Raw genomic sequence first — 11957 nt, 5'->3', positions numbered from 1 at the left:
ATGTCCGTGCGTAAAAAAAAAGCACAAATTGGTGCCAAATTTGCGCGCCGGCCGTGTCAGTCAGCCTGCGCGCGGGATGACAGAGGAGATTATTCCACATGAAACCAGTTAATCCTCCGAAACCTGAAGAAAGTCTGTGAGGCTGAAGGGAGGGAATACAGATCGGGGTTACTGAGGAGCTTCAGTATTACAGTCTCGTATCCGCAGAATAAACGGGAGCGGGCCCGCGCGGAAACGACACGCGGAAGGTTTTAGATGGAGGAGATTCCACCTCGCGTGTCTCTGCAGCCTCGGCACAACTCATTGATTCGTAGTTTGAGGCCCCCGCCTGAAAAAAGAAAAAAAGAAAACCCCACATTCCTCCCAGCAAAGCGCCGGAATGTGCCACTTGTTTGAGGAAACCAACACGCGCCGCGCGTAAAATCTGACAGTGCCAAGTGATTTGTGACCCCCACTGTCAGCCCGGAGCGCGTCTCCCTCAGCGCATCAGCGGATTTCCCGCACATGCTGCGGGCTCACGGAGCCGGACGCGCGTGTCGCCTCCGTCTCCGTTTATTTCAAACGTGTCAGAAAAAGAAAAGTCACCTCGCGCCTTCAGCCGCCACGTCTGTGGGGCTCATTAGCTCTAATCTCTACTGTTTTGGCTTTGCCCCTGTGAAAACTCCGCGTTTTAACCTCATTTTTTACAGCGCGCGCGGCCCAACACGCGGAAACCCTTATTTGGCGCGCACCTTGAAAAGACGGTGACGTGTCGCGCGGCCGCAGCCAATCAGAGGCCAGAGGTGCGGCTGATATTCAAATGAGCCATCCTTATTTGGCGCCGGCCCCGCCCCCTCCTCCTCCACGCCGGTCCCCCGGGAGCTGCCGAGCCCCGGACCCCGGGAGAAGGAGCTCTCCGCCGGGACAGAGGAGCCATAAAGAGCCGGGGAGGGAGGGGATGAGATTTCTCGCTGCCCAATCCCCCTTTTCCCCCGGGAGCCGCAGCCTTCCACGGTCCGTCCCTCCCTCTTGTTTGCTAATCATTTCATTTTACTCCTTTTTGAAGCACTGGCTTGTTTTTTTATCCCACTTTTCATTTCTCCACAATCCGCGGCTGCTCGCCTCCCTCTGATCCCCGGCTCTCCCCGCTCCGTCCTCCCGGCGTCAGGCGCTCCGGATCCCGGCTGATCGCGCTCCGCGTCTCCCTCTCTCTCCCCCCGGCTCCTCTGAGATGCTCTCCCCGCTCTCCGCTCCTCTCTCCGCCCTCTTTTAACTTCACAGAGACGCCGGTTTAAAGCCCGGGCTGCTGCGAGCCGGGGCTGGGATCTAAAACAAGCCCGGAGAAACCCAGAGGGATCCGGGGCTCTTCTCTGGATCAGGACCCGGTACTCGTGTGTCCCCCCCCCGCCCCTCCTCCTCCTGCGCATTGCTCCTCTTTTCTCCACCTTAATCCAGGTGGTCCTTTGGCTTTTTTGAGTGGCTGCTACAGGGAGGATTATTCTTCTTCGTCTTCTTTCGTGTTTCTGGTGAAGACAAAGCTCCCAGAAGGACACTTTGATGTTCTCCATCCAGGACAGCCTCCCCCGGGGGGCCCTGACCATGAAGGAGGAGCCGCTCCCCACCGGCATGACCCCGGTCCGCTCCTGGATGCAGGGCGCAGGGATTTTGGACGCCAACACAGCGGCTCAGAGGTAAAAACAAAACAGAAAAATCCCATAAAAACCACACAACTTTTCATGTGTCGACTCTGCGCTGCCTGCCAGTTGAACGCGAGCGCCGCAGCTCGGAGGAAACTCCAGCCGCGGAGGTGAAAGTCGTGTCTGCATCCTGCGGGATGCGCCTGAAAAGTCACTCGAGCGAAATGAGAAAAGTTGGTGCGCGCACGGCTGCTGCTCTGCTTCCCGCTGAAGGTCCGAGTCCAGGCTGAGCTTCTGGTGTCAGGAAACACGACAGGAGCCGAAAGATTCCCTGTACTTTTATTTTCTAAATCGAGAGAACTAGGAGAGGATCGAGCTGCGAACTTTGCGTGTGAGACGCAGCAGAAACATCAGATGTTTTGTCAAAAGAGTCAAAATCCTGAGGGGGGAAAGTCGCTTCACCTCAGTTTAAAAACCCAAACTTTTGAAGTCATTGTGTCACTTTGAAAGTGCATTTAGTATTTTCTGGCTGTCTGGGTCCGAGCAGCGCGCTGATGTTTCCGCCGCGGAGCCGCAGCCTCGTCACGCCGCCTCCCTGCTCCCCTTCAGCGGACTCGGCTTCAGCGGCTCCCCGGTGCGCTGCGGAGCCTCTTCCCCCTCCTCCTCCTCCTCCTCTCCCCTCCAAAACTCCACAGATAAAACAATGTTTTCACGATCCTCGCCGCGTATCTCCAAACCCGTTTACACAAACCTGACGCGCAGGTTTTGGCTCTTTGCACGCCACGCGTAAAAGGCGCGCGAGGCGCAGCAACCGCCGCGCGCTCCTCTCCGTCACTCCCTCACTCTGGGACGATGATGAAAGGTCAGAAGGTAAATGCAGGAATTAACAACACATTATTGGATTAAATCACTCGGATGAACTCTCATCAGTGTCTCACGCGCTGCTTTTAAAACACAGATTTCGAGCGCTCATTTATTTATGAAGCGGCTCAGAGAGGACATAAAGTCCGGTTTAAGTGGGTCACAGGTTCAGTTAAAGATAACTTCCAAATTAATTTTTTTTTTGTTCAGGTTGAAATAATTCAATAACTGCCCTCCGCGTAGCTGAACTATCAAATCCATTTTGTAAATTTTAAAGCTTTAACAATAAAAATCAAACAATTTCCAACTTCAGATTGACAAAAACAATTTTACACGTTGAAATAAGTATTTAAAAAAAATAATCGACCCGAGTTCTATGGAATATATTTTCTGATCTTTCAGAAGTTTTGAAAAAAAAAAAAAAAATCCCTGGTGTGATTAATAAAAACGCTCCGCGGTGAAATCTGACCGCTTCACTCAAATAAATCAATGCGGATTTACAGCGCAAAATCAGCCGATCAGCACGAAGCTTATTCACACAAAATTAGGTTTCCAACTTTTCAAGATTTCTCCTCCACTCCAGAAACGTTTCGTGCAGAATTTCATCCTCACTTGAAATGTTCGCGCGGCTCTCCAGAAAGGGAACCTGCAGCTGTTCCAGACATTCAAACAAAGCTTTATTTTTAAGTGTAAATTAGATCCAGAGTCAGTGTTGCATCCTGCAGCCGAACACACAAAACACCTGTTTTACATCCAGAGCTCTAAAAGCTGTCAGCACCCAGTTAATGTGAAACAGAGTCGACTTTATTTCAGGCAGGATGTTCACATGTGAGACTGACAGCAGCTCCCAGCACCAGCTCACAGCCATGCAGCACATGGACAGCACAGATCCGCACTGAAAAGGGTTAAATTACTGCTTTTATTGAAATATAATATACAGAAATTAGCACTTCTGAAAGTATGCAGGCTTCAATACCTACAAATGTTAAACTTCTATCACAGATTTTCACATTAAAAAAATACACTTACAATGTGTTGAAAAAGTGTAAGTTATAACTTAATAGTTTAATTCTACGTTCAAAGCAGATTTTTACCTTTTTTCTTAAAATTATTCCTAAAAAAAATAAACCAAAACCTGGTTGTCAGAATAAATAACCAAATTTAATTTGATTTAATTTAACATGTGGAAACAATGAGGATTAGATGTTTTTTTTTTGTGGTCAGAATTCACACAGGACTTCACCATAACTTTCAATGTGTTTTTCCAGTTTTTCACAATTTCCGCTTTGTGAGTTTCTCTTGTTTTAATTTATTTAGAAAAAAAACAAATTAGCTGAATTTGAATTTAAAAAGTAGGAAATGTTTAGTTGTGGAGCTGAGATGCAGAGAACAGTTTTCTCTGCAGACTGAAGGGGAAGGTGTAAAAATGACATTTGGTCGTGTGAAGTCGTGCAGGTTTTCACTCAAAGCTTGAAATATCTGTTTTATATTGAACATCAAACATCTGCAGCTCAAGAAAATCTGAATTTTACTGGGATAATTTCAGGAAAAATGCACTCAGTTTGGATTTAAATGTGGGAATGTAGTCCTGCTTTAACGTCTTTATGAGCTGAGCGGTGAAACGTCCCTGTGAGAGCACACCTCCAGTCCTGGAAGCTGCAGCGAGCAGCCCGGACCCGGAGCAGAGGCAGGAAACTGCTTTTGTTTCAAACAGGCTGAGAGTTGAGAAAAGTGAACTTATTCCGTTCAGACATTCAGCTGCGTGAAAAGTTTAATCGTTGAAATTCGGCAGTGGAAGCAGCTGAGAGGCTGCAGGTGAGACGGATCTGTTGTGTGCACGAAGGAAAGGATGCAGGCAGCCGGTCTGGAGCCTGAAGGACCTCAAAGATCTCATTTAAATGTCAGTGTTAAACATCTACCAATGTCAAAATCAACAATTGTCTTGGTGAAGGACGACTTTTCAGGAAAAAAAAAAGACTGGACTAAAAACTGTTTAGTTTTTTAGCAGGGGTGTTTCTCTACGTTCAGAAAGTTTAACCACAAAAAAACAAATAAAACCTGAACTGTGGAGATTCAGCGAGCAGCCAGAAGATAAAGATACAAAAAATGATTCATTTCAAAAGTGCAACGAAATAAGGACTTGTTTCTTGTGCATCTCGTTGAATTCCTCCTGAGATCGCTGTCTTTGTCCTCGATCACTCGCAGTCAGGCTGGTGGACGAGGTGCTGAGCTGCTCTCTGCTGTGTGTGGAGCGCCGCTCTGCCTCTCAGCTGCTGCTACAGGTCTTCTCTCTCGCTCCTGCTGCCGATGCCCAAACTTCTGCCTCCGCTCGTTTCCCTGAAGCGGGAGAGGAGCGGCCGTGAGGCAGAGAGGACGAGACGAAGCACGGAGCAGACTGAGGACACAGCAGCTGCTTCACTGTCAGACGTTTAAAACCCGGAGAGAGAAAAGCAGCGAGAAGAAACAGAAGCGTCACGGTCAGAAGTGGAAGATGCAGAAAAGCAGCAGTTAAACTCGGTTACAGTGAAACATGCGTCATCCACACAGGTCAGGGTCAGTATTTGTGTCGAATCTCTGCAAAACGTGCAGAATCAAATCGAAACCAGCTGCTGAACGCTCAACAAAACTTCAGTTTGGTGTCATTTTTTTAAGATTTAGATAAAAATGACAGAAGTGAGTGAATCTCATCATTTAATCTGATCTGGAGCTCTCAGATCGAAGCTTTCTTTAGTCCATCACTGACACTGAAACATCCTGAAAAGATGTCGAATCCTCACAGTGACGCCAGGTTTTCTTCATTTTCACGATGCACAGCTGAGAAGAGCTCAGATCCGTGGAGCTCTGCTGCTTATTGACCTCACGGAGGCGAAGGGTTCTCAGCTCTGCTGTCAGATCTTCATCTGGCATCGAGATCTCCGCTCTGAAGCTGTGAGGAAAAATAAAACAAAGCAGGACAGACGAGAGGAACGAGCGCGTCGAGAAAACAGAGAAAAGACGACAGACCTGCAGAATCGAATAGAAAATCACAGCAGAAATCTGCAGGACGAAGCAGAAATGATGAATAAATGTGTTGAATTTACAGTTGATCCCAGATTAAAGTTGAGAAATGAGGCGAATCCTGAAGAAGGAAATAGAAACTAGACAGAAAAGCCTGTAGAAAGGGTGAAAAAGCACACTGAATTTAATTATTTAATTACAGTGAAGTTAATTCAACATGAATCTCAAGCATCTCTTCACCTCGTAATCACAGGCTGCTGCAGGAAAAGCTGAAGTAAATTAGACCGGATTCATAAACACGTCAAGAAAACGAGAGAAAAGACGTCAAATCTGCAGAACAAAATGCAAAACAGCAGCGAGGAATCTGCAAACTTTGGTCAGGATGATGCAAATATGGTGAAAAATCTGCACCATGCGAATAACGATGAAGAGAAACACATCAGCTTTGTGCACGTCGACGCTTTGCAGTGAAGTTCAGAGAGACACGTGGAGACGAGCAGAGAGTAATCTCTCTGAACGTCCAAGAAATGAGAGGAAATGTGTAAAAAATCTGCAGAACAGAAGCAGAAAACAGGCAAATCCCGACAGGACGATGCTTCAGCGCGTCAGTTTGTTGGGTTTTTAAGACACAGGGTGCAGATTTCACGGATCATTTTAAACTTCTGACACTTTTCAGGTGTTTTCATGTGAACTAAACAATGTGAGGAATTAGGATTTAATCCAACAGGAGAAAAACAAATTAACTCAGAGGAAAACTGGGTAAATTAGCCTGTTTCAGGATTTATTTGTGTACTTCAAGCTGTTTAATTAATCTTTTTTTGAGCAGAAAAATCTCCCACAGTTTGAGTTTGGACGAAAGTTTTTGTAGTTTCAGAAAATACACATGGAAAAAGCAGATTATTTTTCTGTATCTGCTCTCAAAAATATTTAACCATATCCTAAAACCTCTTGAAAGGAACGTTTCTCCACAGTACAGATGTGTTTCTCTCAATAAAAATGAGCTTTCAGTCAAATGGGAACTTTCATAAAAAGACAGAAAGGATGTAAAAATCAGAGATTGGAAGATTTAAATGGAAGTGATGCTTTAAATCTCCAGATTGAATTATGAATATAATGATAATGATTCTCATATTGATCATTAGGAGTGTAAATTTTCCACGTTTTGACGTGCACCTGAAGCGGCATTGACATCTGAGATCTTTATAATCAAATCAAGACTTTGCAGAGTTCAGTTTAAATTTAAGAAAATGTCTAAATGAAGCTGATTTTACAGCAAAAGGTGAAAAACAGACGTAGAAGTCATAGGGTTAGGGTTAGAGGACGCAAATCCTGCTTATTTCTGTGTTGAGCAATCCTGCTTGACACAGAAACACTCAAAGTTCCCACGGGTTGATTTGTACTTGAATGCAACCAGCTCTCCCTTGATAATGTTTATGTGTGTAACGCTTCAGTTAAACACACACACACACACACACACACACACACATACACACACACACACACTGCATTGTAGTAAAAATGAGTGACAGCAGATCCAAATCAGAGGGTTGAAATGATAACCGTGCTTTTCTCTGTATCTGCAGAGAGGCTGGGAGAGAAAGTCTGAGATTAAATGAATAATTCTAAAAACATCGGTCTTATTTGGATTCCCCAGAGCTGTTTCTGTTTTCAGGTGTTTCATTTAAATTCCCACCTTTTGACCTGAACCTGAACTTCACGAAGAAAAAAACAAAGTTCCAATTAAGACGATCTGAAAGCCTTTGATTTATTTTGAAAGTCCAGATCTGTGGCGGATTAGAATTTTTCTATTTCAGGACATAAATCCTGCAGTTCCCCACGTTTTTTTCATGTGCACCTGAACCTGACCAGCTTTGACCTCTGACCTCTCCTGAGACGCCTCAGGCATATTTACCTGTTCCAATTTGAGGCCATGATTTTTTTTTTCACTGTCTGAAAACGCTTTTTTATCCGGTCAAAAGTGTAGATTTTTATCTTTGATAAGTCAAAAAATTATCCAGAAATGTTCGATCTTTGTTCATGAAGCAGTGGAGATGGTTATAAAACGCATGTTGTCATCTCACATGGAAAACTGCTGCTCCAAGTGTTTTCTCTGAGCCATTTCTCCTCTATAAAGAGTTTTTAAATCAACTTTCAGCTCGCTTTTTGCCTCGATCGTCAGCGTCACATTAACAGATGCCAGACAAAACTGGAATAGTCTGGTTTTGTGTGTTAGCGGGCGTTGATTAATCTGATTAATTTGACAGTTTTTGGTTTGAAATGAGGAAATCTAAGCTGCCTGCTGTCAGTCTGTGATTCTGCTGCTGTTCAGTTTGTCGCCGTACAAACAGAAGCTTTCTGTTAAAAACATGCAGAGTTGTGTTTCCTCCCGTTCTGTTGTTGCTTTCCATGTTTACTTCCACTGGTGATGATTTTAGGTCAAATCCGGAGAAAGATTGTTTAAAACACGTGGATGAGACTGTTTAATGATTCGGCTTCTAAGTGTTTTGTGAGTAAAGTGATCCGATGACGGAGAAACGTTGCCGCTTTAAGATCCACATCATGTCTACAGGTGTGAATTAATGCTGAGGAAATACGGAGCGTAAAGAGGAAACATGCTGCCAGAGATTTGAGAATGAAGTCTGCAGGTTGAGAGGAAAAGTTGATTTAAATATCAGAATTGCTGGAAATATTTTTCAGCGCTAAGTCAGACAGTTGAGAATTAATTCAGGAAATGGAGGAGTTGATATCAAAGTGTGTGTGTGTGTGTGTGTGTGTGTGTGTGTGTGTGTGTGTGTGTGTGTGTGTGTGTGTGTGTGTGTGTGTGTAAAAAGATGGAGCAGAGTGAGTGATCCCGTCTCCTCCGCCCCGTCTTTGTCCAGTGGGGTTAAAGGTGGAGTCATCTGTGGTTATAAACTGCAGGCTCGGGTTGGCGATGGCGGGGGGGGCGTGTGTGTGTGTATGTGTGTGTGTGTGTGTGTGTGTGTCTGTGTGTGTGTGTGTGTGTGTGTGAATAATGGTGGGTCCCTTCACTTCCTCTCTGGCATCATTTGTCATCGATTCAATCACTGGGTGTTCGCCGGCGCTCCCTGGTGGCCGGAGGGCGAGAGGTGGGGGGGTGGGGGGTGAGGGGTGGGGGTGTACGTGGGAAAACTCAAAAATCTTCTTCGGTTGAATTTAATAAATGTTTGTGGTTTCAGAGACAATGAAAAGTCAAATCCAGATTTTGACGGACGTATTGTGACGACATGAATCATTTATTCACTGTAGGAAGTGATCAAATCAAGAGGTGATTAATAACTTAAAGAGAGAGTGAGAGCTATAGAGGAATAAACCAAAATCCACACTGCGTCAGGCTCTAACTTACCTATCAAAATAAAAGCCTCCATAATTAACTCAAGCAGGAGAAAAGGGGTTAAACCAAACAGTAGCAGCTCACTCTGTATGTCAGTCCTCCGAGCCGCACTGTTACTGTTGTAAATTGTTCCTTTTTAAGAAATAAGTTGATTTTACAGATGTTTATTAGAAACCTTTTCCTCAATAAAGGACAGAGTGAGTGGAGGTGAGGGGGTGAGGCTGATTTATCTGGAAAACCTTGAACGCACCACAGACACCAGGACATGCTTTTTAGGAAGAAGAGGTCAGAGGTCACTTTTTCTTTCTTTTTTCTGGAACTTCTCTGTTTCAGATTGTGGAAAGAAAAACAGACTTCCTCTCATATTTACATTTTTAAACAACTCCTCCTCCTCCTCCTCCTCCTCCTCCTCCTCCTCCTCCTCCTCCTCCTCATCTTCATCAGGCTGGAAGTGAAGTTGACTCATGTAAACAAATATGATGCTCAACGTCAACAGACAAGAAAAAAAACAGATCTGAGTGTGTGTGTGTGTGTGTGTGTGTGTGTGTGTGTGTGTGTGTGTGTGAGAGAGATTGAAGTTAAAATTAAATGAAGTCAGACATTGTGAATGAATGACTTTAAAGTCAACTTGGCTAAAAGTTTAAACATGTCAGAGAAAACTTGGACAAACGGTTTGTGTCTGGATGTTTGTTCACTTCCTGCTTGGCTTCTATTGGTCGGTGATTTACGGCCAGATTGATTCAAAGGCTGTCTCAGTCTTCCTGGCGTGGTGCGGCAGTGATCAGCACTGTCGTCTCACAGTCGAGGCACGCTGGTTTGATACCAGGCTCAGGGTGCTTCATGTGGAGGAAGCACGGTGGAGGCAGCATCATGACGTGGGGCTGCTTTTCCTCAGGGGGGACGGAGACACGGCGGGTCGTTTTCCTTCCACTCCAGACTGACACAGCAGGTTGTGTTGGTCCGTCGCAGGAAACCCCTGAGAAAATGTGGGAAAGGTCAAAGGTCAATATTTTTCGGGCTATGAAGAGTTTCTTCTGGTGTGAATCCTCACTGGGTCTGCTGAGGTGAACGTGTGCACCACAGTGTGTGTGTTGAAGTGTGTTCGACGGCGTGTGTGTCATAGTGTGTGTTGCGGTGTGTGTATGACAGTGTGTGTTGGTTCTGGTGTTCTGAAGCTGCACAACAAACAGCTGCAGGTTGTTTGACGTCCGTGAAACCTCGACTGCTTTTACACTTCTGCTGCATTTTCACACACCGAACACCTCACAGAATGTACTAATTAACACACACACACACACACACACACACACACACACACACACACACACACACACACACACACACACACGGTCATGTGTATGTAGTAATTAAAGGGTGAATATAAGATGTGCATGCTTTAGAGAAACCTTGATGTCCTTTAAGATGTTATAAAAAAACATAAACGACGCCTCGTGTTGACCCTGAACGCGTCACACACTTATCTCCATGTATGATGAGACGTTCAAGGACTTTCCGTAAACGAGAACCTCGACAGAAAAGGTGTCGCTTATTTATATGGGAACTGATGGTTTTATGGATGATTTCCATGCAGATTGGAACACCAGGAATGTAATCTGATTACTTCTAGAGAAAGTTACTGTCTGAAGCTCGTACACAGCAAATTTTCCAGTGTTGAATTAACTCTGAAAGTGTTAAGAGTGGTCTCATATATACACTGTTGTAGTGTTCAATGTAAGTGTTACAATATACACTTTAAAGTGTTCATTCTAAGAATTTACACTGTATAGAGTTAAATAGGAACACTGGTCAACAGAGAGGAATATTAATATAACTCTACAGAGTGTCAGCATTAGAAAATTAACACTGGTCAGTGTTGAGATTTTAACACTACAAAAGTGTATATATGAGACCACTGTTTAACACTTTCAGAGTTAATTCAACACTGGAAAACTTGCTGTGTAGTGATCAGGAGATATGAACATGTTGTGTTGTTGCGACACAGTTCAGTGGAAATCGGGACTCTCTGGCGTGTGTGTGTGTGTGTGTGTGTGTGTGTGTGTGTGTGTGTGTGTGTGTGTGTGAAACTAATATCACAGAGAGTAAAATTTAAGCTGCTGACAGTTTGACGTCTTCAGATACTGTAAAGCTTTATTTGAAGGTGATTTTCATCCAGGTTGTAACTGTAATCAAAAGTTTCTAATCTGATTACCTGGAGACAAATTTACAGTTTTCAAAAGTGTGAAAAGCAGGCTTATATAAAGAAGAATGACTTACTTTCACTGTTAAATATGTGGTTTTTATTGAAGTGAAAAATAAAGAAATCCACATGAAGAGGCTGCTGATGAGACATTCAAGGACTTCACCTAAAAGCTGGAAATTCTAAATGGCATCAGAAAAATGTGTTTGTATCATCCAATAAAATAAAACACACCTGCAGCCTTTACAATGTACTCTAATTACTTTTAAATGGTTATTCTGCTGAGATTATTGAAAAAAAAAAAACTTTTATGCTGCAAGCTCGTTGTTTTTACAGTTTTGTGCCTTTTTTAAATTTTAATAAATTAAATATAGACAATTTATTAGAACCATTAATTTCTATTACAGCTTAAACACTCCTTAACTTTATTTCTTAACATTTGGTTACGCGACATTTTTAAGAATCCTTAAAATTAAAATGCCACATTGATCTTTTTTTTTTTTAGCATTATGGGTTAAAAAAAATCAGTGTTTTTGAGATTTCTGAATTTCTAAGAGATGTGTGAACTGAATGGAATCACATGACAGATTTTTCAAGTTATTGATGAAACTGATAGACTGCTATTGAGTGACTGATTGAAACAGCGTGGAGTCGAAGTGAACCTTTAAATCAGCTCTGATCCTGAAGCCGTCCTCGAACGTCTCACCAGCGGCCGGCCCTGTTTCAGCCTCGACTCATTAGTTCACATTACGCACTAATAAGAACGAACACACACACACACACACACACACACACACACACACACACACACACACACACACACACACACACACACACACACACGGGTCTGATTGAGTAAATGTATTCGTGGGTAATTGTGCAGCCCTGCATAAATCAACACATGGAGAAGCATACAGGAACAATATGTGCATAT

General features: G+C 43.8%; 1 protein-coding gene across 2 annotated transcripts in view; it reads left to right on the top strand.

Annotated features, from left to right (window-relative positions):
• The first annotated feature begins 1006 nt into the window (after positions 1-1006).
• The window catches only part of LOC115400966 (transcription factor COE3), a 112460-nt gene continuing 101509 nt past the window's right edge, over positions 1007-11957 (top strand). For both annotated transcript variants that reach the window (XM_030109067.1, XM_030109059.1), the window contains exon 1: positions 1007-1670. In XM_030109067.1, coding sequence (XP_029964927.1) covers positions 1537-1670 — 134 coding nt within the window. In that variant the 5' untranslated portion in view covers positions 1007-1536. The remainder of the gene's footprint in view (positions 1671-11957) is intronic.

Source organism: Salarias fasciatus, chromosome 2, assembly GCF_902148845.1.
Source record: "Salarias fasciatus chromosome 2, fSalaFa1.1, whole genome shotgun sequence".
NCBI classification, from domain to species: domain Eukaryota; kingdom Metazoa; phylum Chordata; class Actinopteri; order Blenniiformes; family Blenniidae; genus Salarias; species Salarias fasciatus.
Note: the sequence above shows the minus strand (reverse complement) of the source record. Positions and strands in the feature narration are given on the sequence as shown.